At 35.1% G+C, this 24,735-nt stretch overlaps 2 protein-coding genes across 20 annotated transcripts in view; one reads left to right on the forward strand and one right to left on the reverse strand.

Moving 5' to 3' along the window:
* Nucleotides 1-1,700: 1,700 nt before the first annotated feature.
* The window catches only part of LOC131156518 (peptidyl-prolyl cis-trans isomerase, chloroplastic), a 47,911-nt gene continuing 24,876 nt past the window's right edge, over nucleotides 1,701-24,735 (reverse strand). For 4 of the 18 annotated variants that reach the window (XM_058110257.1, XM_058110273.1, XM_058110268.1 and 1 more), the window contains one exon: nucleotides 16,687-17,422. In XM_058110257.1, coding sequence (XP_057966240.1) covers nucleotides 17,270-17,422 — 153 coding nt within the window. In that variant the 3' untranslated portion in view covers nucleotides 16,687-17,269. Of the gene's footprint in view, nucleotides 1,889-14,908; nucleotides 15,157-16,686; nucleotides 17,423-24,735 lie in introns of those variants that run through there. The other 14 variants (XM_058110275.1, XM_058110266.1, XM_058110260.1 and 11 more) reach the window with 5 other exon arrangements.
* On the forward strand, nucleotides 14,682-17,587 carry LOC131156517 (uncharacterized). 2 transcript variants are annotated; one of them, XM_058110253.1, is made up of 9 exons: nucleotides 14,682-14,796; nucleotides 15,062-15,137; nucleotides 15,459-15,524; nucleotides 15,660-15,757; nucleotides 15,856-15,984; nucleotides 16,126-16,419; nucleotides 16,626-16,691; nucleotides 16,893-17,142; nucleotides 17,243-17,587. In XM_058110253.1, the coding sequence occupies exons 2-8, from the start codon at nucleotides 15,083-15,085 to the stop codon at nucleotides 17,094-17,096; spliced, it is 912 nt and encodes a 303-aa protein (XP_057966236.1). In that variant the 5' UTR covers nucleotides 14,682-14,796; nucleotides 15,062-15,082; the 3' UTR covers nucleotides 17,097-17,142; nucleotides 17,243-17,587. The 2 variants fall into 2 exon arrangements, with proteins under 2 accessions (XP_057966236.1, XP_057966237.1); XM_058110254.1 differs by lacking the exon at nucleotides 14,682-14,796 and having other exon boundaries at nucleotides 14,981-15,137.

Here is a 24,735-nt window from a genome sequence, read left to right on the forward strand (position 1 = left end):
GTTAATGGGCTTTTAAGCAAGTTAGCGAATATCCACCGGATAAACCCGACCCGACTTGCTAGGGGACGGATATAAAATGGAAAACTATTTCGACTCATTTAACAAATGGGTCGATTATAAGTTGGTTAAAGTGGGTCAGACTTAGTTTGGTTTAACGAATTTGTATTTATTTTGTCAGATATAGCTCAAATGCAAGTCCTGACTGGTATTACATAAAATAAAATTCATATAAAAAGGATATTTTCCAGTCCCACAAAGCAAGCTCTGCTTACTTCTTCTTCATCTTCATCCTTTTTAAAAAAAAAAAAAAAAAATTTGATGATATCCAAGGAGGAAATACATGAAAAATTGAAATGTATGTACAAAATTAAATGGATATTTATTATTTAAATGACCTTTATTGTAAATATATTATTACTTAAAAGTTTGTTTTTATTTAAAAAAATAATATGTCATCATTAAAATGGAGAGATTAGTTAGTTCCCAGGTTTTACTAATGACATTATGATGATAATAAAATATATTGTACTAATGCTTTGTATTTAAGTTGTATTCAATAGGTTCAAAACATTAGAGTTGGAAAACTGAGACAACTTGAAGAGTTTATTTTTTGTATTTTCGGTTGTTTCTCCCTTAAATATATTGTATTATAACTTGTATATCTTTAAGAATACAAAGATCATGACACCAAAGCAACCAAATTGAAAAGAACGCTTATAGTTAAGAGATTGTTCCAACCTGCCTTGGCAGGCAATTGACTTGTCAAGAGGGGCGGCAACAAACCTATGTATGCAAAAAATCTAGATAGTCAACAGCCTCTCATGGTAGGTTAACTAGTCTAGGCAAAAAACTCAAGCAGTTGATTGGCTTCACTTTTCAAAGATTCCAATAGTTAATTTTGCATTCTAACAATAAGTGTCTGATCAACCATCTTTGATATAGATTAACTGATTTAAATAGCAAACTAACTCTGAGGGGCAGAAAACGGTTAGTTTGACTCCAAACTCTAAATATGTCCTCTAAAGCCCAAGAAATATTAGAGAACATATGTATATTAGATTTTTAGATGCTAAAACTCTCTCTTCTCTCATTTAATTTCTTTGTGTCTTAACTTATTCATTTTGAGAGATCACGTACAAAAATATTTAGCTAGCATTGTTTTTTGAGAGTTATAAGCACAAACTTCAATTTGTAAATTAGTATTTGAGTGGAAAATCAGTTTTGTAATCATGTATTGTATTTGGTGTCCTTGCTTCCATTAAAATAAGGTGTATTTGGTTTTCTTACTTCTATATAAAGCAAGGGGTCTATTGGTGCCCTTGTTGTCGTTTAAGTGAGGTGTTAGTGGAACTTCAAAGTGGTTTGCCTTTAAAGAGTAGAGTAGGTAAGGAAAGTCCAACCACTATAAAAGAGTTGTTTCCTTACTCTTTTAATTTAATTGATTGATGTTGATAATCATTTTTTAACCAAACAAATAATAACTTAGTTGAACAATGTAAAAATCAAGTTATGATAAAGAGAGAATGAAAACTACACAAGGCAATTGGTTGACCACTTAAAAGTAGTCAACTGGTCTTCTTTCCCTCTACTATTCCTGTAACGACCCCGACCTGCCACATGGGCCTGGAGTGCTACTTTAGTGATGTCAATATACCTAGTACCTTATTCATCAAATATAAAATACACATACGCAGCAGAAATAAAATATAAATTCTCAAATTACATTACCAGAGTTCTAACTATCTTTATACACAAATATATCCATTTTCACATAATTACATCTCATAAAACTAAACAAAAATAAAATTTCTATCTACACACTACCTACATAAAATTTACACCACTAGCCCGGCTCTTCTAGCCTGCTAGACCCGATTTCTAGGATTCCCTGAAAAGACAGTTTGTAAAGTAGGGGTGAGACACAACTCAGTAAGGGAAAGACTAAGTTAATGTTAGTGTGTGGTCAGCATGCATTTAGTGTACAGAAAATAACCACTTCACTAAGCAGATAAACACATTTATGAAAACATTCTTATTTTACACTCACACACACAATTAGCCGAGAAAAGGGAAGATTACTCGCTTATACAAGTAGCTTCCCTCTACTCTAATACCATTATTGCTACCAGGGCACTCACATTTCTCAGTAAGCCCTCGAAGTTATCTTATTAATTAACCGTATTCACATAAATTAACAGATATGCATAAAAGACACTCCCTGTGAAAAACACCGCCATTTACTTCCCCATGGCACGAGTTGTGCGGCCCGAACGCTGAACTATTGTCTTGGGGGATCCACTTAGACAATAATCATCTGTACTCTCCGCTAACATACTCCGCGAGTCTATCCAGCTCCAACGGTTGGTCCGATTGCCCTCACCCAGGGGGTGCATTCACCTCACGTAGACAAATCAAATAAGGTCACCCTATACCCCTTGGCACAGGTGTGGGCGCACACGGCCACATAACAAATCTCTAGCAACAGTACCGTGCTGACAATACACTGGTCCCCATGGTTCCTAAAGCATATCATGCAATTTAGATAATAGAAAATACCATTTAAAATATTAATTCACATATATTCCTTGTTATTCCAAAACCTGGCCCCCTGGCCACAAAATACAACTTGGTTCAAAGCTATTTAAACAAAACCCTAGCCATCGGCCGTCAAATCAAAGTCCTGCATTTTTCACAAACAGTTCTAGTATTTCTCAAACAATCTAGTATTTCAAAATCCCAAATCCAGATATACAATAATCCATACAAATTAAATCATCCGCCACACAATTTTCCACATTTAACATATCATATAAACAAACAAGCTTTCCATCGTACCATACTATATATCCTACATTTGTAAAATCCATTTCGAACGGTTGGTTTTCAAAATAACCTTTAAATTCTCAAATTAATAAATAAATAAATAAATATATTTATATAAACCTAACAATTAAATGGATTCAAATTTCATAAAATTACTAACTTAACTTAATCCCCTTACCTGATTCTTGAAAAATCCCTGAAACCCTAAAATTCAAACTTCACTACATTACTCATCACAATCCTTAGAGTAACTTTCCCTAAAATTCTCCTAGGCTCTGAATACCCTAAATAGCATAATAAAGCGTAAATTATTAAACTTACCCCCGATTTAGGATTGGTACCCCGGAACTCCAATTCGAAAACTCATTCGAGTTAGATTGTAGAGAATCTTCCCACGAATCTCCTGGCAGTTTCCGTTTGTTAATTGGGCTTATAGTTTAAGAAAAATTGAGGTAAGTTTGAGAATTGACCTTACCTGAGGAGATATGTCTACGCCGCTCCCATGTCAGATGCGCTCCAGTAGAAGTGTCGATGGCGGCGAGCAGAGCCCAACAATATTTCCGGATTTCTGATCGGTCAAATATCAAAGAGGAAATTGAGGAGAGTGGGAGAGAGGGGACGAGGAGACACAGGGGGCGTTGTCTCTGTTCTTCCTTCCTCCTGAGATCCTTTTGGATATGTAATATATATATATATATATATGTAGTGATCCAAAAAATTTTAAAAAAAATAAAAAATAAAAAAATAAAAAAAATAATATAATATAATATTATATTGTATATAACTAAACCTCATGAAGGTTATCCTTTAGGAGGTATTCGTTTAGAAGGGCCACCCTGAATTTTTTTTCCTGTGCCCCAGTTGCCTCTCTCTCTCTCTCTCTCTCTCTCTCTCTCTCTCTCTCTCTCTCTCAATTTCTTGACGGGTTTGCAACGAATTAGGAAACAGAAGGTGCCATTGGATTCCTGGTTCCGCCACCGACATTTCTACTGGAGCAAATTTGTCGTGGGAACGACTTAGACACTACTCTTGGGGAAAAGTGACTTTTCCTCATTTTCCAAATTTTTCTTTAAATCTGCCGCTAAATCAACGATCAGGCACCACCACGTGGTCCTAGTCGCGATTGTCGTCATGTTGGCGTCGATAAACTTTCAATTGGGGTTTTCTAAGCCCCACTCCAAAGCGAGAGTGAGATTTGAGAAATTTGGCAAATTGGTTATATTTGCAGGTATAACTATTAATTTAGAAATTATGACCCTAGGAAATATTTAAATAGTATTTTAATTAGGAATAATTTAATGGAACTAGGGTTTTTGAATTAGGGTCCGGGTGAGCACTGCGGGCATTTGTGTGGGATTCCTGTCGATGTAGTTCGAGAATTCAGGTAAGGGGGAAATTTATATATTAAATCAGGATTTTCATGAATAAAAAAGAATTATGTGTTACTTACGTATATATATGATTTTATGTGAGTTTAAAATGCCAACAATGAAATTTATGTTTTCTGAGTCTAGGATTGTTTATATAGTTATGTATATCTGAAAGTAAATGAATGAAAGTGAAAGGAATTTTCTAAGGAATTAAGTAAGAAATGAAATGTATTTTTAGTATATAAATGTTAATTATGGGTTGGCTTATTTTGTAAGGAATGTATATGAATTTTACAGTTAAATTGTGTGACATAAGACTCTATGCAAATATATGTAAAATGTATGAGATTCAGGCTAATTAAGTAAGTATTGAGAATAAAATATGATATGGACAATGTTGTCTGTGTATGTTAAATGCAACCATGTAAATGTAAGACAGCTGAAAGGCAGTCATGTTAGCAGATTCTAGCGCATTTCTATGTGAACTAACTGTTGGCATATGTGGACTAACTGATGATGGCTAAAGACCAGCTGTGGTACGAAGGAATGAAATGAAAATGTTAGATAATGAAATGAAATGACAATGTAATGAAATGAAATATGAAACGTGAATGATTCAAATGGGAAAGAGTCACTTAAACTGAAATGTAATGCAAAGTTAAGTTATGAATATGAACAGATGTGTATGATTGAATAATGATAGAAAGAATGATGTATTATGATATTAGAAGTATGTATGTATGTAAAACATGTTACGATTAGGCGAGGCGTACCTTTCGCTTGAGGGCTTGTTGAGTAAGGCGAGTGCACTAGTAGCTACAGATGTGGCAGTAGCCGCATAATGTACTAGGGTAGAGGGAACCTACTTGTATGGGCGGGTAGATTTCCCTATCCTTAGGGCCTTTGCCGATAAACTATTGTTGAACTGTGTGAGTACGAGATTAATCTAACACTTGAGGGCTTACTGAGTAAGGTGAGTGCACTGGTATGTTTTAATTGTGACATTAGGGTTACTTAAGTATCAGAGCAGAGGGGTGCTACTTGTATGAGCAGGTAATCACCTCAATCCTTGGGTAATCTCGTGGGTAAATCTCTGTATGTGATTGTTTGGGTTCAGAAAATGGTTTTAATGTTATGATAATGATTTGCAAATGTATTTAAAATGATATTTATATACCTCATGTTAGTCACACGCTGTTTTAATATGTATGTTTCTTCTTTTACTGAGATGTGTCTCACCCGAATATGATTATTTCTTTTTCAGGGCATCCTCGAGGTCGAGCTTAGCGAGCTCAAGGGTATTTAACATTTTTGAGGAACATAAAGAGAAAGGGTTATATGTTTGTTAATACTTGGGGATGTATATATTTTTTGTTTTATGTCTTTATGTTTTAAGAATGTTAAGTAAGGAATAAATGTGAAAATACTGAAATGTTCTGGGAGTATTGTATATATATGGCAATGTAGGTGATGGATGACTTATATGGAATATAAATAGGAATAGTAAACTCTGGTATTATGGAATGTTGGTATTGTAGAACTATATTTTTAGAGATTATGATTATGTTTTCTGCTGCGTATGTTATGGATTGTGGATTATCAGGATTATAACAGGTATAACGCACCAGACCTAGGTTTAAGGGTTCGGGGCATTACAATATATATATATATATATATATATATATATATATATAATTATAATATTATATTATTTAATTAATAATATTTATTTATTTAATTAATTATTTAATTTATTTTTAAAAATTTTAATTTTAATTTAATTTTAGTTTTTTTAATAATAATTTAAAATTTTTTTTTTTTAATGATCACTACACTCTCCCCTCCTTATAAAAATTTCATCCTTGAAATTTGTTAACTATTACCAATCAGATTCTTAATCCACTACCCCTATCTACAGAAAAGTTGGTAGCCACCCACACAATGGCCCCGTCCCAAGTTCATTAACTACTCTCACTTATGGTGGAGGAATACCGTAGTTACAATACTGCCTTTGGGAAATTACAATAATCATAACAAAGTTTCCCAAAGACTATCCATAATTAAAACTATACACAACTAACCACACAACGTACTCTAATTTCTCTATATACAATCATACCCTTACCCGTCTAGCACTAGCCCTCGCTGAACAGCTGTGGTACTTCTGGCGTATTTCCATTTCTAACTCATAGGAAGCTTCCTCAACTGCATGATTCCGCCATAGCACCTTCACTAACTGTATATCCTTAGTATGCAGTTCCCGTATTTTTCGATCTAGAATTTGAACTAGTACCTCCTCGTATGCTAGAGTATCCCCAATCTCCAATGACTCATAACTGATCACATGTGAGGGGTCTGGAACGTACCTCCTCAACATGGGCACGTTGGAACACGTCGTGTATCCTGGACAGCGCTGAGGGTAGTGATATCTTGTATGCTGTCGAACTAATTCTCTTCAGAATCTTGAACGACCCAATGTATCTAGGGCTCAACTTGCTCTTCTTTCCATATCTCATCACCCCCGTAATTGGAGCAATCCTCAAGAATATCATATCACCTACTTCGAATTCTAGCTCTCGTCGGCAAGTATTCGCATAACTCTTCTGCCGACTCTGGGCTGCCTTGATCCTTTCCCTAATAAGTTTGACCTTTGTAGAGGCCTGCTGAATAAGTTCTAGTCCCAAAATCTATCGTTCGCCTACTTCATACCAGTATAACAGAGATCTACACCAACGACCATACAAAGCCTCATATGGTGCCATTCAAATACTGGCCTGGTGATTGTTATTGTATGCAAACTCAACCAACAGCAGATATCGGATCCAACTATCCCTAAAATCTAACACTATGATATAAATATCAGATGAAATTTGTATGGCATATGACTTATATTGAGAAATGTTTAAACTGGGTTAAATGATTCACCCTGAGAAATATGAGATATGATAATATGTTTTTGAGAGATATGGCATAATGTGAAATGAGATATATATGGTGATATGAGAAGAAATGAGTTGTGAATACTGAATTTCGAAAACTGAGTTGAGAATATTGATTATGTGTACTTCAATGTTAATATTGCAACGCAGATTTTGAAATGTGAAAAAGGAAAATGAAAATATTGCAACGTAAATGCTGCTATATGAATTTAATATGAGAATATTGAAAAGGTGAATATTGTAATGATAATACTGCAATGAGAATAATGATAAGTGAATACTGATATGAAAATATGAAATTGAGAATATGAGAATGTGAGTATTGTAATGTGAATACTAGAATATAGATATTGAAATTTGGAAATGAGAAATGTGAATATTGCACTGTTAATTTCGCAATATGAATATAAGAAATGTGTATATGAGAAATATGATTATGAGAAATGTGAATATATGAAATGTAAATATTGCAATGTAAAATTCCGCAATATGAATACTGAGTTGTGAGAATTGAAATGTGAAATTCTGAAATATGAATACAGACATGTGATTGATGAAATGTCAATACCGCATAATGATTGCGAGTATGTAGTAATGATAACCTTGGCGGATGGATCTAGAAACCCTAATGATGGGTTGTGATATTGAGCACGGTACCGTTGCTAATGGAGTTAGTGCAACCACACGAACTCATGAAACGTGTGGTGTGACAGTGGACTGAGTTGTATAGTAGAGTTGTTGTGCCCCCTGAGTCCGGATCAAGGCTTTTGGCCGGCCAGTTGTACTATAGACACGAAATATATAATGATATTTGACCTAACCGGGTCGTCTAGCCGCGGTTAGGTCCAGCCTTTGGGCCGCACAACCCTATTCATGGGAGGAAACATGACATGGAGAGATATCCTTAGGGCAGCCATGAGTCCAGATATGGATGTATTGATAACTAGTGACACTCATGAGCTAGATATGGAAATGGAAATGAAATGAAATGAGAATGGAAATGAGAAAGAAAGCAAGAAATGAAATGGCGTGAGTTATTAATATAAATAATTAAAGCGAAGTAAAACACACCGCCTAAGGACTTACTGAATAAGGTGAGTGCTATGATAAGTAACAGTTATACCCAAACCTGAGTTAATCGGGTTTGGATGCAAACGATATCAAGGCAGAGGGAAGCTACTTGTATGGGCGGGTAAGTTTCCCTATTCTCAGGAATTTCGCTAGTAATCATGGATTGCGTGTGTACGGTTTTGGAAATTAAAGTAAAAGCTTATGAAATATTGTGTTGTATATCTATATGGTTATGGTTGTGGAAATGGTATGTTTTCTTAAAGGATATTATTACTGTAACGAATATGTGTTATGATATAATGAATCTCATACTACCACACACTGTAGATAATTTATTATCTCTTACTAAGATGTGTCTCACCCAATCATTTAAATATTTCAGGAAACCAAGATCGACCCAGTGATAGAGCTCCAAGATAGAGGGGAGTCAATACCCTAGGTAGACAGGGTGAGTATTTTGAGCTAGGGAGTTTGATTCCCCTAGAAGTTTTGTATTAGACTTGTATATATGGAGGGTAGTACTCTGGTATGTGTATTCTCTGTGGTATGTATACATACATATGAAATGATTTCTGCTGTTAGATTGTGTATGTGGATATGATTGTGTACCTGGCACCCACTTTCTAGTCGAGTTATGTATTGGGGTAATAGAGGTTGACGTGGCCGATAGATGATTGGTATATTTTATTTGTATATGAAAAAAAATGGTATGAAAAATCGGGGCGTCACAATATAAATACCTAAGGGCCTGGTGGTATTAGTACAGGACAAACTCCTGAGGAAGGAGGTTGTGCCTCCAGTGTTGCAAAGATTGTACTACATCATAAAATTCTCTATCATAGGTAGAATACCGTTGTTTTGCCTCATTCAACTTCTCACTAAGAAGGCTATGGGGTGTCTCTCCTAACTAAGTACTCCTCTAATGCCTACACATGAGACGTCACATGCAACCACAAATAATTTTTTGGAAATATGGGAGGTGCAACAATGGTGCCTTAGTCATCAAATCTTTTATATCCAAAAAGGCTTTTACCGCAGATTTCGATCATGTAAATTCTCCTTTCTTAAGGCAGTTTGTAATAATGGCCATGATGGTGCTTAAGTTCCTAATGAACCTTATGTAGAATGTGGCTAACCCATGAAAACTCCTCGCATCATGTATGTTTCGGGGAGTAGGCCAAACTCTAATGGCTTTGACCTTATTAGGGTCAACAGAAACGCCATGCTCAGACACAACAAAACCAAGGAGGATAACTTGTGTAGTCATGAAAGTACACTTCTTTAAATTGGCATACAACTTCCGCTCCCTCAAAACCTCAAACACTCTCCTCAAATGGAAAAAATGCTTTTTCCTAGTCTGACTATAGATCAATATATCATCAAAGTAGACTACTAGGAAGTGCCCAATGAAAAGCCTTAATGTCTGAGTCATAACTCTCATGGAAGTGCTCGGTGCGTTAGTTAGCCCAAATAACATGACTAACCACTAATATAGCCTATCATTCATCTTGAAGGAAGTTTTCCACTTATCTCGCGGTCTAATATTTATTTGATGGTATCCACTTTTAAGGTCTATCTTTGAAAAAATCTTGGATCCTACCATCTGATCAAGCATATCATCTAGTCTAGGTATGGGAAACCTATACTTGACAGTGATTTTGTTGATTGCTCTACTATCGATGCACATCCTCCAAGTGCCATATATCTTGGGAGTAAGGAGAGCAGGGTAGACACATGGACTCATGCTCTCCTGAATAAAGCCCTTTTCTCTTAATTCATTCACTTGTTTTATCAACTCCTCATGTTCCCTCGAGTTCATTCTATAATGTGGTAAATTAGGTAGAGATGAACTGGGAACAAGGTCAATCGCATGTTGAATGTCTTTCATAAGAGGTAACTCACTGGGTGGCTCAGAGATGACATCCTTAAACTCGAAAAGTATGGGTGATACTTCCAATGGTGTTTCATGCTTAAGAAGGGTCACCTCAATCTCCCTAGTAACAACCACATACACTACCTGTGTATCGCTACTCTCCTGCTCAAACTGCTTTTTACTCCTAATATTCAATTATTTTCCACTAGTTTTGGTCCTTTCCTTCTTCTTTTTTCTCACCTTTCGGCTCTAGTGGGCTCAAAACAATTCTCTTGCCATTACATCTAAAGGAATAAGTATTGGCATACCCATTATGTGAGATATCCAAATCATACAACCAAGGTCGTTCTAATAAAATATGGTCAATGTCCATAAGAAGGACATCACACCAAATCTCGTCCTCATAATCACCAATCTTAATGGGGACTAAGCATCTATAGCTCGCGGGCATGGTAGTGGCATTAACCCAAGCTACCTTATATGGTTGTGGGTGTGGCTTAACTTTCAATTCCAATTTCTCAGTTGCGGATTTAGGCACAACATTCATACAACTACTACCATCTATGATCATCTTGCAACTTTTACTCCCATACTTGATGTAAGTATGGAAAATAGAAGTGTGACGCCAGTCCTCTTGATCCTTGGGAATGATCATAATTGCGTCTCATCACACTCAACTGGGCACTCTCATTTGGCTCACTTGACAACTCATCCTCACTAGGTATAACTTCAGGAACATATACCTGATCCTCCTCAGACTCGTCCTCACCATCTTCCCTATCAAGTGCCAAGTTCCTAGTGGAACATTGTTTGGCAAAGTGTCCTTGTTTATGGCACCTAAAACACACTGCATTGCCAGAACTCTGGTGAGAGGATCCAGTCATGGGTGCTTTTCCCGTGTCCATAGATTGCTAGACTATGGGATTGCTCCCTCGGGAGGTGATTTGACCTGATTGCACTGGTCGGGACTTGTCATAAATCTATACCTTTAGAGAGTATGGCTCATTTGAAGAGGCACCAAACTGTTTTCCCATGGACCCTTTATTTATTTGCTCAAAGTCATGAGCTAAATTATAGGCTTGTTCAAGGGACTCAATGTAATGGGAAAATAGTTCTCTCCTCAGTTCAAACTTTAATCCTATACAAAATCGATAGATCTGCTGACTAACAGTCTCATAGACACTACATCTTATAGAAAAACACCAAGACACACGAGTACTTGATCGCGCCACAAACAAAATTGTTGATCCTTAGGAATTTTGGCTTGAGGAAGGTTGTGGTTGTGAGCTATGAAAGAGGAGTGGGCATGTAGTGTTAATGATGACGTTGATGTTGTCGTGGTCTCTTACCACCCAATCTCCGGGGAGACAGAATGTAACCCCACACTACTCACTCACAAGGAAAGGAACAAAATTCACAAGTTTAAACAAATGCTTCCTTTTTAATTAATAATGCAAAAGATCCCTTTTTATAATACAAGTGATGACATATTTATAGCCTTACATAAGCATGCACATGACTTGCACATTAATTTTTAAGAGATTAAAGAAAATAGAAAAGTAAAATAAAACATTTAAAACATAGGTAATGAGATTCCTAGGAAATAGCTTGTCATAGAAAATAGGTGTCTAAGAATTAGAATAATTATGATAGTGGAATCTTAGGAACTTAAAATGAAATAAATGTTTCTTGAAAAAACAAGACTCATTGACTTGCAAGTCGCCATGCTTCTTGAAAAATCAAGACTCTTAGATTTGCAAGATGTCATCCTCTTTTCAAGTTAGCTTCCAAGAGAAGTTTCAATTGTTGCAAATAAAGTTCATATCCAGTGGTGGACTTTGGGTGGTCATTCATGTGTCATAATATCTGAGAAAAATACTCGAGATGCATGTTGATCCCCATCATTTGTGTTGTCACTTGGGTAAACAAAAAGATTGTTTTAAGAACAAAAGGAGATTGTATAAGCCTTATAATGATATTATTAAAGAGAAATGGGATAAAATATTGTGTAAAAATATATATGTTGCAACATATTAGTTGATCACACTTTTCAATATAAAGTAGAAAAATTTTGCCACAAACTGGAGGTTTTGTCAGGGCATTAGATATCATTGAGTGTAATGTTATAGGTAGCAAGAACAAATCACTAGAAGAGGCTACAATGGTTAAGGAGCCAGCAAAAATTTTTGGACGATAACTTGTTTACACTATTTTCATAGATACATGGGAGAGATCATTATTTAATATGATGCTCCAAACTTACAAAAGTTGGTCATTACATTTATTAGTCAAATATCTTCTTCTTCAAGATGTGAGCATAATTGGAGTGTTTTAATTGAATGCATTCATACTAAGAGGGGGAATATATTAGAGCATGTTTGTAACAACTTGCGATTGTAAGATAGGTAAATAAAAAATTAATTACTTCTTCTTATGATCTCTAATTGTGATTTATTTAATTGCATATTTAGTCCTTTTGTTATCTAATAATATAGTAAATCTATAATTAAATAATGATACGTATTTGATAGGCTTAAATTTGGAGTTTTTTCCCATTTTATCCTCTTTTTTAATATATTAAATAATACCTTTTTTGGGAAAATATTTCCCGAAATAATCCTGACATAATCTCGCTACTTGGAGTGGCGTTTAAATCTCGCCACTTGAAGTAGCGAGATTTGCCACGTGTCATTCCCATAAAAAAATTATTATTTAATATATATATATTTTTAAAAATGATAAATTGAGAAATAAATTATTCTGCGTAATAAATTATTTCCCGATTTATTACGTAGAAGAATTTATTACGCAGAATAATTTATTTTCCGATTTATCATTTTTTTTAAAAATATATTAAAAGAATTTATTGCATAATAAATTAAAATTTTGAACTATATTTAAATTACCAATTTTAATTGTACCTGAAATTAATATATATATATATATATATATTGACACGACAAAAAAAATTACTTTAATATTTATTCAATATAAGATTTTTTATTAATATCAATATCAATTAAAAAAAATACTTATTATTAACACTGCAAAGCTACGAGCAATAATTTCAATATTTATTCAATACCAAATTTTTTGTGATAAACTACTTCTTCACTGTACAAAAATGAATATAAAAAAATAAAAATGATACCATAATTTAAATTCTAATTATTGAGATTAATTAGGCGGTTTGGTGTCACTTGAAATTTTTCAAAAGACACATACATATTAAAATTATAAGTAATAAAAAATAAAAAAATTAGGGGATATTTTAATTCAATTAAATTATCAATTTTTGGGATTTTTTTAAAAAAAATTAAAGAACCAAAGCAATGCATACAAAGTAAGAATTACAGCTAATTATATGGATATTTTAGAAAATTTTAAAATAGTGTAATATATATATATATATATATATAGTATATAATAATTTTATAAATGATTTTGTATTTTAAAATTTGAATAAATCTTCATAACTTTTTATTATTATTTCTTAAAATAAGAAAATTTTAAATGTAAAAATAATTTTTATTATCTCCTGTAAAAAATAATAAATATAAAAAGGGGAGAGACGCAAGTGTTTTCTTACAATAAAATTTATTTTGAATCGTCATAAATACTGTCTTGTCCGCGGTCAACGGCTAATTTCAAATAATTATTTTATATATATATATTTTTTCTAATCGCAGGATGGGTATAGAAAGTTTCCCAAAACGTTCTCGATTTATAAATACTAATTACTCAAAACTAATAATAAATGCTAAATTTATTATGCAGAAAATTTTATTTTCTGATTTATCATTTTTAAAAAATATATATTAAATAATATATATTTTTTTGGAATAACACTTGGCAAATCTCGCTACTTGACTCACTACTTCAAGTAGCGAGATTATGTCAAGGTTATTTCGGAAAATATTTTTTTTAAAAAGTACTATTTAATATATTTTTAAAAAAAAAGAAGATAAAACGGGAAAAAACTCCTTAAATTTGACAAGAGGCCTTATGATCTCATAGATTATGAATCAATTGACAAAAAAGAGTTATGGGTATTAGAAGAAAAACCCAAAGGAGAAGTTGATTATGATGAGTTATAAAATATGATTGAGGAATTGGAGAATCAAGTTGTCAAGCCCCTAAAGGTTAGTAATTAGTTTGACAAAAAAACAAAAACTAGCATCTCAATAATTAGTTTTTTATTTTTTTATTTTTAGTTTCAATTAGAACTCCAAGCCAAGCCATGTCTAAATTAATAATGCAATAATTTTGTGAGTACAAAGGCATATTTGTAAGAAGGTAAAATCCCTAATAAAATAAATGAAAAATTTTTCGAACAGTGCACAGGGCTTGGATTCGCCACTATCAAGTGGGCAACCTGAGTGTCCGAATATTTATTTATGTGAGCTCAGCTCCTGCTGTCGGTCATCCATATGGAGACTAAAAGAACAAAGCAAACATTCTAATATTCAAAAGCCATCACACCCATTCCATACATACACAGAATATATTCTAGCTGGTTGCTAGCTTGCTTCTTTCACATTATTCTCCATGGATATATCTTGCATCAATTAATGTATATATAGAAGTAAACCTTTCCTTACGGCCCTCCAAATTAATTAAAGCAGCTGTTGCAATATTTTGGAGCGAGCTGCATGCACGTTCCTTTCTGAAAAAATCCTTTTTTTTTTTTTATTTTATAACTTACTCCCGGTATTCAAAGGTAACATGCTGATATGTTAATTTCTTTTATAATTGCACTTGTATGTTGATCATGCATGCTTTCTCTTCCAGTCTTTCTTAATTTTCAATTCTTTTCTAATGTTCTCCCCATGGAAACTAAAGAATTTTCTCTATTAATGTTATAACAATAATTCTCTACAAGGGTTATTTTGCACCTTTTTCTATGGAAGAATTCTAGTAACAGGCACACTAATTAGTTTTATTATTGAATTAACTAACCTTCTATTGCTAATGCATACATCCAGATTTAATTATTCTTCATCAAGATGGATGCTGCTGCCGCCGCTGCCAGGACGTCCAATTATGAGTGCTTGCTTTTTGGTATGAGAGAGAGAGATGCCTAATTAATGAAAGCGTAAATATATCAGTTCTGTTTTGTAGTGTTCCGTCTTGTTTCAGGATCGATCATATGGATGAGCTGCGCTCATCAAATCTAATTAAGCTTCAAACTCATCAATATTTCCGAACACCGTTTAAATTTATTTTCGAATATGTACAAATTTTTTTTTTAAAAAAAAAAAGGAAACACCCAGCTCATTTTGTTTGAAAATTAATTAAAATAATTAAAAATGTACGATCGGTTTTTGATTTTATGGGATCTTAATTTACTATACCTTGCTGCATGCTCAATCGACGTAACAGATATGGATGACACCCTCTATCCTATGAGCTCAGGTCTCAACTTGGCTTGTCGCAAGAACATACAAGGTTCGCACCCACGACGTGTAGCTTTGTGTGTGTACGAATATTACATGCATGTGAAAAAGCCTGCAGGCTAATTAAGTAATTAATTAATTAGCTAGGATGATTTAAAAATTAATGCAACTAATTTGTTAAATACAGAATTCATGTTGCACCAGTTGCATATGGAAGAAAGTGCAGTCCCAAGCCTATGCTTGGATCTTTACAGGGAGCACGGCACTACAATGGCCGGTCTAAAGGTGAAAAAATTCAGCTCCGGCCAATTATGTCCGGCCGGCTGGGTACGTACTGTTCCTTAATTAATTAATTCCTGTTGGTTGCTGGCTGGCTGCTGCAGGCGCTTGGGTATGAATTCGACGACGATGAGTTCCACGCTTATGTTCATGGGAAATTACCGTATGAGCAGGCATTGAAGCCCGACCCCTTCTTGAGAACTCTTCTTCTTTCCATGCCCCACCGTAAAATCGTAATTACTTTCATTTCTATTAATTATTTATTTAACCCGGCACTTGAGACTATTGAAACTTGGAATTAATATTCGTTAATTATATTGGGTATTATAATTAATTTGATTGATCAGCTTTTTTTTTCCTCGACTTTGATTCAGATATTAACGAATGCCGACAAAGCACACGCTGCGGAAGTTGTGAAGAGGTTGGGGTTGGAGGATTGTTTTGAAGCAGTCATATGCTTTGAAACTCTTAATCCTCCTCTCATCCAGGATGTTTTAGAATGTAATAATAATAAAGATAAGGATGACAATGATGACCACTACATCTATGATGATGAAGATAAGAATAATGATTTTACTAACCCCAATAAGGCGCATATTGTGTGCAAACCTTCTTTGGAAGCCTTTGAAGCTGCTATTCGGATTGCAAACATCGACCCCAACAAAACAGTAATCAAACATTAGAAGTTCTAACTTAATTACTTCATGTATAAGAGTTCAAATCTCAGCAATGGTTTCACAGATATATATATATATATATTATTCCGTATGCAACTTAATAATATTGACTCTTTTTGCTTTAATTCATTATTATGCGACTGGTGTTACTAATCAACATTAATGTTCTCTCTTTCTTTTTTTAAAACCATTCTCAGATTTTCTTTGACGACAGTGCTCGGAACATCGCCAGTGCCAAAGCTGCTGGACTGCATACAGTTATTGTAAGCTATATATACATTAATTATTTAGTTTCTTAAGGTATAAATTCAATACAGCATAGGCAATGCATGGGATACCACGCAGCTAGCTAACCTTATCCCCTCACTGCTTAATTAATTAACTCTGCTCTAACGGCATCAAGAAATAGGCAAATCTTCATCAAATCTAACCTGTGGTTGTGTGAACACTTAATTGCATGGCAGGTGGGGAGCCCGGTGGTGGTGCCTGGTGCCGACCACGCCTTGAGTAGCATCCACAACATCAAAGAAACAATGCCTCAATTGTGGGAGGGTGAGCTGGGAAAGCAGCAGGAGCAACTTATCCAATCCACTTCACTTGATCAAACTATAGTCCTCGCCTCTCAGTCTCATATTAACGGAGGGATTTCTGTACCGTGTTTAAAATGACTCAAATAAAAAGTCCTTGGGGCCTTGCTCCCATGCTCAATACAAGGCATGCATTCTTCGCAACACAAAGCAAAACCCACCATGCCTTGGTGTTAAATTTTGCACATCATTCAATTATTTTTATCAACTAAAATTCGTGAAATCAGGTGGGGTGGAAATTTACTCCGAGGTAGTCAATCCATGGGAAGCTCTCCGCAATTGACAATTCTGCATGGCATACGAGGAACATCCATCCTGCTTGTCTCTTGGGATTCAAGCTCCTGCACAACATCCATTCCTTCAATGACATGTCCAAACACAACATGCCGTTTGTCCAACCAGGGAGTCTACAGAAGGGAAAAAGAAAGCATTGGCATGGATTGCCATTAAATAAAGAGAACAACAAGATGTGTTGGTATTCAACTGTGGTACATTAAATTTGATGCATGTTCTATTGTTCATGAGCCACAAGCTAGATATATCAGATGAAAGTACTCCTCTAATGTCCAAAAGGGCCCTGCCCACCCGCCCTATTTTATATACAGATAATTACCTACATTGTATAGTATATTGGTTAAAACCAACACTACCATGTCCCATCCAAAATTTCAGCTTAATTATAACTGGGTTATGAGCTTATAATTAAGTTCCCTACACCTAGTTTTCAGGGTGTGATTAGTTTAGTGTCTTCCAACCAAAAAATTCACCATTCTCTTTACGGAGGATTTTTAAGGACCTTATGTCCTAATTTGAGCAATGTCCCCCAGAAAAATGCTTGCTGGTGGGCTGTCCCTACTTGAGTTCAAAAAGTAGACAGATATTGCATAAGCCATACATGTGTCCAGCCAACAATTAATTTTAGGCAGGAATAATGCATGGGATTAAGGGGTCCTTACACCATTGAGATGTTAGTGTTTTGTGGAGGAACAATGTTGCTAAAAGACAGATGACTCACGAGCCCTTGCTTCACAAGATCGTGAAATGTGATGATTATGCCATTCCCATGCATATTTTTGAACTAGAGAGTGACATGGTGGCAATCTCACATTCCAAAAAATGAAGCATTCTATAAAAAATGGGAATCTGCCTCCCATGGGCAGCCTATTTTTTGGGACTAAAATGTCCTCATTATTTTTGCTGATTGGATATTAATGCACCCATAGTACAGTCTTATTAGACACTATCATTATATTTATATTATATATAAATAAATTTATAATATTTAAAATAGAAAGCAATAAATAATGCAAATAGCATTATTAACATATTATAATATATTGTAGTTTAAGACATGGATTTGATTTGGTACATATTCTTAGTAGGTTTTGTGCTTAAAATATGATTATTCTTCATATATTTTTATTGGCAAGAGTATTATGGTGATTTTTTGAAATTGTTGCTAAATTCCAATGTTGAACCAAATACCTACATGAGCATCATGTGTATTCTCTTCAACCAAACAAAATGTAGTTTGACGCGCTGAGTTGTAAAGGAAGCCAAAGATTTTCAGGGATGAGGTATACCTGTTCATTAAATGTGGGAGTGCGCAGTAATCTTCACCTCTCTTTGGTCTTCAGTGAGGGGAGCTTTTGCAGCATTGCCTTTTACTCGTTTTCAGTGCAAGTACAGGACTTTGGTCACTACTTTGTTGTCATGATAATTATTAGGCCTTTCTCTCCCAAGATTCTTGTAATTTATCTTTCTTTCCCTTAATAAATTTATTTTTCTATAAAAAAGACATTACTCAGCAATCATACTACAAGGGGAAGTTTCCTCAAAAGACCTAAGATCCCGAAAAATATTTAAAAGAATGGAAAAAATTCATTTCTAGGGGCAAGCTTTCTCATGGTAAGGTCAAGATGGAGGAAGCATAAGCATCCAATTCAACTATTCCACAAGGGCCAAAGAAGGAGCCACCCTGATGCAATGATTATAGAACCCATCCATGGGAGAGTCACGACCTTGGAGAACCCATTTAGGTAATTTCAAGCATACCTTGAAACCCATCTGCTGTAGGACGAGAAGCGGGTATCTGAATGGATCATTTTGACCAATTCGGAGGCCTATCCTAAAGAATAGGGTCGATGGATTACTAGGTCCTAAACACAAGTGTGCTTAGTTAATTAGTTGTTTACAAGGTCTTAAATTTTGATTTCAACTAAAATTTCGAGGCTCCAAAGGTATGGAAATTTTGGTGGAAATTTCAATTTCGATTTGAAAAAAAAAAAAAAAAAAGGCAATGGAAATTAGTAGTAAAACATGGAATTATTTTATGAAAATTTAGAAATGGTGAATAGACATAATAATTTAAAATTTAGGAGTAACATATTATAAATTAAATACACCTATGCTATGTATAAGGTGCAATATTTGTAATATAGTATAAGTTTTAAATATTCGATTAACAAAAATGAAATTCATAAACCAAATAAATATAATTTATTATATAGATAAAGAAAATTTTGACATGAACGGTTAAAAGAAATGTTATTGTTAGTTTAATTTTTCACTTTCTTTTTTTTTTTTATAACTAGAGGGGGGTACACCTCCAATTATTTATTGATATACCCTCACTTTTGGTGGAGGAATACTGTGATTACAAGTCAAGCATTAGGAGATTACCGATAAAAAAGACATTAAAGGCCCCCCAAAAATAACACCAACAACCAACCATAACAGGACTACAAATCCAAACAAAGCTAAATAAGAAACCGATCTAAACAAACCTAGCTAAAAACAAACATAATAAAATAAACTAAAAACAAAAAATCTAAACCAACCAAACAAAAATTGAGAGGATGAACTAATGACGAAGGGAAGTGAGATCCAACCTATCCATCTAAAGGATACCTTTCAGAAAACGTGGTAAAAGATTTTTTTTTTTTTTTTTTGAAGTAAATGATAAATTATATTGATCAAATGGATATGTACAGAAACTCTAGGCATACCCGAGAGGAAGGAAGCCAAATAAAACTTCTATCAAAAGTTTATCACTATTACATCAAACCTAGGCATTCTCAGGAGCAATAAACCATCAAACCAATGTTATTCTTCGTAAATGACATTATTTCTCATTTCTCCTTCTCTAACGAGAAAATTAGCCACACTATTGCCTTCCCTATATTGATGGCATGAAGTTCACTTAAATTCAAAAACCCTTGTAATAATTTATTTTTTTAATAAGAAAAAAAATAAAAAGATAATCACTTTTGAATTCTAAGGAAATTTCATTGAGTTAAGTTTCAGCAAAATTTCAAGATTTTGATAAATTTCGGATGCTTCATTGAAATTTCGATAGAAATTATGTAAGACAAAAATTGACAACTATTTCAATTTCAAGAGTGATGAAAAGCGAAAATTTCAAAAATTCCATGGAAATTTAAGACCATGGACTTGTTCATTACATGTGTTTAGTTTGCTTGTTGAAGGATTATGTGTTTTGGGGGCATGTATGAAATATTTTTGTATTTTAGGGTGTGTCTGTAATTTCACATAGTTTTACGAGTATCTATGTAATTTTCTTGTGATAAAGACTTTCTTATAAATAGTATGTGAAAGGCTTGTAGGAGGTAGTTATTTGTTGAATTCAAATTGAGATTAATGTGTGCTCTTTTCCCCCTAAGTGCATCTCCTTCTTCCCCTTCCCTTCTCTCAATTTCTTCTAAATTCTCCTTGGCACCAGATACTTGTTGTCGTCAATCACTTGGTATCAAAGCCCAAAATTGATATCCGCTCTTCCATTTTAGTCCCCCATTTTCTAAATTCCCCTCTTCTTTCCAATTCTCTCCCTTAATTCTCTTTCTTTCCCTCACTATCTCAGATTCCTGCAGAACCCTCAAGAGAACCCTTCTTTCCTCCTCTTTCTCCTTCCCTTTTTTTCTTTATATTTCTCCCTGAATTTCCGCCCAGGCAGTACCCATACTGCTGTTTTTTCTGTTCTGGTTCTGTAACTTCTGTCCTTGTGATTTCATCCCTTCTTTCAGTAACTTTGACCTAGTTTCTTCTCCTCCTCTCTTCTTCTATCTTCTTCTTTTCTCTTCTTCATTCAACACCTTCCTAATTTATCCAAATTCATTGCTGCATATCAGAAATTGTATCACTGAAGCAGAATTCATTGCCAAAACAAAAAACTGAAATTACAGCCGCTGCCCTCAAATTTTGCAGACCACTTTGCAAGTGTCATTTCATGACACCGCCATCGCCAAACAAAACAGAAACCCACAAGAGGACCTGCCTCAAAATTTCATCACCTTCCAGCCAGCCGGTGGCCCCACGTCCTGGAGAGAAGTCTCCCAGCCGTCACCCCCTTGAAATCCCTAAGTTCTGGGGATTATTTGTGCACACTGCCACCACTACTGGGTTGAGCACCCCTCAATCTACCACCATCCAAAATTTCATTCCCAGAGTACAATTGTCAGTGGTCTGCACGCCCCATGTTCCGGTGACGCATGTGACCATAAAACTGCCAGTCTCATGTATTTTCCAGTTTCACAAAAGCTGCAAGATTTTGGGTTTTCCATGATATTTTTCTGTGCAGCAGAACATGAAATTTTGATTGTGGACATGATATTTTGCAAGCAAGAGTGACAACTTGATGCAAAAAGCTAGAAATTTGACTACCAGCATCAAGAATCAGACCAAATTGCGGTCATTTGTAAGTTGTTCGAGGGTTTGTTTTGCTTGAAGATTGTTCTTGAGAAATTCAAAGTCAAGTTTGTGGTTTGCATGAGTAGATTGAGGATTGTAAGCAAATTGTTAAGGGTCCTTGGTGATAAATAATTGCAACATGGTGACTAATGTTCAGCTCTCTGCAAAAGTGGAATTTTTCATAGTGTACAAAACATGGAGATTGCCTTGGAGACTATCACTAATGCTTTGAATAAGCTAACAACTGAAGTTCCAGCCTTAGATAAGAGGCCTATGGATTTTCCTGCCAAACAAGAAAGTGGTATAGTTGTTGTTCTCCATACATTTGAGTTGTGTGAAGGGGGAAATGTTCATTTGAATAAGGGAATTAAACTAGAAGGTTCAGATTTTAATGGTGATAGTTCGCTTGATGAATTTGATGACTAGGTGTATTCTTTGGAGTACTATTTCCGATGGTATGACATGAATGAGTTTAGAAAGTTGTACTTGGCTGAATCCAAAGAAGGGGAAAATCTATGGGTCCTAGGCTCCCATATAATGTTTCATTTCAGAAATGTAGAAACCCTAGCATTTAGAAAACAAGAATGTTGGTACTTCTAAAAGTAGTTTGTGGGTAAGCCCTAGTGGGACCTGCAACAACCATCGAACCTCCCCCTTTATCTCGCAGCTTTTTTCACCTTCGTCACAGAAAATCTCAGGCTTCCTCAGCAGTGACATTAGCTAGGCTTGAAGTGTCTTCTATCAAAACAAACTATTCTCTGTCAATGGTTCAAATCGAAGCTCTTCACTGAGATCTCTCTCGAAGGCTTGAAGTTTTTGGGTTTTAGCTCAACGATGGGTCTCTCGCTCTTGAGAAACAGCTCTCTCACCCTCGCACAAACTCAACCAGAGATGTGCCAACAGTAGACGATGTTAAAGCGCTCAGTGGAGGTTGAAGGTAAATCCTTCGATCTGACCTAGAGAAGGAGGGGAAGCCTCATTTTTGTGTGTGTTCAAGAACAATGTTTCTTGAAATAGGCGGATTAAGCTTTCGCAGAAGGCAGCTTCATAGGTTGCTGATGGATTGTTAATTTTTGTTGGCTGGACAGAGGATCCAAAAATATTCACAAGAAAAAAATCTTGTTTGCTGGATGGTGATTAGATGGATGAGGGTGGAAAAGATTTTGGAGTTAGGGTTAAGGGGGAAAGGGAAGAATTTTTTGGTGTTCATTCCTGGAGGTATAAATGGTATTTGGATATATAAATGGTATTTGGATGGCAAAGCCTTGCGAATGTGTTCTGTGATTTCGAGGAGTTTCCTCCCAAGCTTGAAGGACCAAGCACTGCAACCTCATCAGCTCCCATATCATGGAGGCAGTTGATTTCCAAAGGGAAGGCAAGGCAGGTGAAGGGTATGTCAGCAGTTCAAAATCAGAGAACTTATGTTTTCAATGTGGGGAGATTTGCATTTGAAGGAATCTGGAGCAAAGACTCTAGTTGCTCATCCAGAGGAGATTATCCACGAGGAGGTACTGCATAGGTCTTTTAGTGTCAAACAAATAGGGTTGCAATCTGGGAAGACGAGGGCAAGCAGATTAGGCCAGAACGGCTGGCTCTCATTTTGGACTTGGGCCAGGTATGTGAAAAAGGTGGGGCTTCTTTTTTAGCAAATTTGGACCATTTAATAGAACCACCCCAATGTTTAATAATAAATCTATGGGCCTCTCTTTGGCTTCTAAAGAGGGATCCCCCCAACAAGGTAATACTCAATTGGGTCTTGCCTTTAAGGAGGCCCAAGCAAGGCTATGGACGTCCAGGCCCCTCTCATGCCTGATCCTATCATCAATTTGGTCCATTTCCCAGGCCAATCCCAGAAGTCAAATAAGGGGGAGGTGAGCATACAAACAGTTAATGGATTCCAAACTCCCTTTTCAGTTCTTCAAGACGAACAAAAAGAGATTCAGCATTCAGTGTGAGATCAGGATGATTTTACTATGATTTCGAGAAAAGGTCAGGAAGAAATTAACAATATTAACAAAAGCATCAGAACAGTGGTTCATTAGGTTTCGTAGAGGGGTTTGAGGCACGTATATCCAGGAGAAATAGAAAAATAGAAGATGGATTGAGTACAAAATCTAATGTGTCAAGGTTTTTTTTTTTTAATACAAGAAAATAAATTAAGAAAAAAGTATGTACTATCATAATGAGGATACTAAATCCTCAAACAGAAGATAAAAAAAAAAATTAAAAATTCAATTAAGGAAAAATTAAAAAAATAAAAGCAAAAAAATTAAAATTAAAAAACTGCTATTATCAGCCCAGAAATCCCATCTTTAATCCTTTCCCATCATAGTTCATTGAAAACTTCAAATTTAGCTAGTTCCATTTGACCCTTCACCTTTGATTTACCCCATCAAACCTTACTTCATTCCCTCCTTGATCAAACAACAGACACCAAGTTTCAATGTTTTTTCCAGAGATTTCTAAGACTGGAGTAGACAGAACTCCATCCTAAACCTTTTGTTCAACTCTAGTAACCACATCATTAAATATATTATTTCTCTCTAAGCCTTCCAAAAAGGAGGCGGCACATAAGATAAATCCCCGAGTCGATTGGTAGAAGAATCAAAGGAATATCCATATAGATCCCGCATATGATCCAAAAATAAACCTTTTTCACTTTCAAAATCCTTAGTCCCAACACTATCCTCATCCAAAACATCTCCCTGTCTCTTACTATCCTTGCACCATTTGGCTCTCTCATCAATTGGATCCTCCACTGTACTTAGAAAACCTTTGGAATCTCTCTTAATAAACAAATCTCATATATCTTCATTAAGTTTCCTCCCTTCAACACTAGTTTGCACTTCCTTACAACGGGCACAAACCTTTCCACTTCACATGTTATCCAAATTGACTCCCTTACCATCAAGCATTCCAACTAACCCAAACATGAAGTCCTGGCTTTCAATTTCCCAAGAATTAAGATTCTTACAACCAAAATCCCCTATTTCATCCACAAAACTTGCTCTAT

Source organism: Malania oleifera, chromosome 5 (genome assembly GCF_029873635.1).
Source record: "Malania oleifera isolate guangnan ecotype guangnan chromosome 5, ASM2987363v1, whole genome shotgun sequence".
NCBI lineage: Eukaryota > Viridiplantae > Streptophyta > Magnoliopsida > Santalales > Ximeniaceae > Malania > Malania oleifera.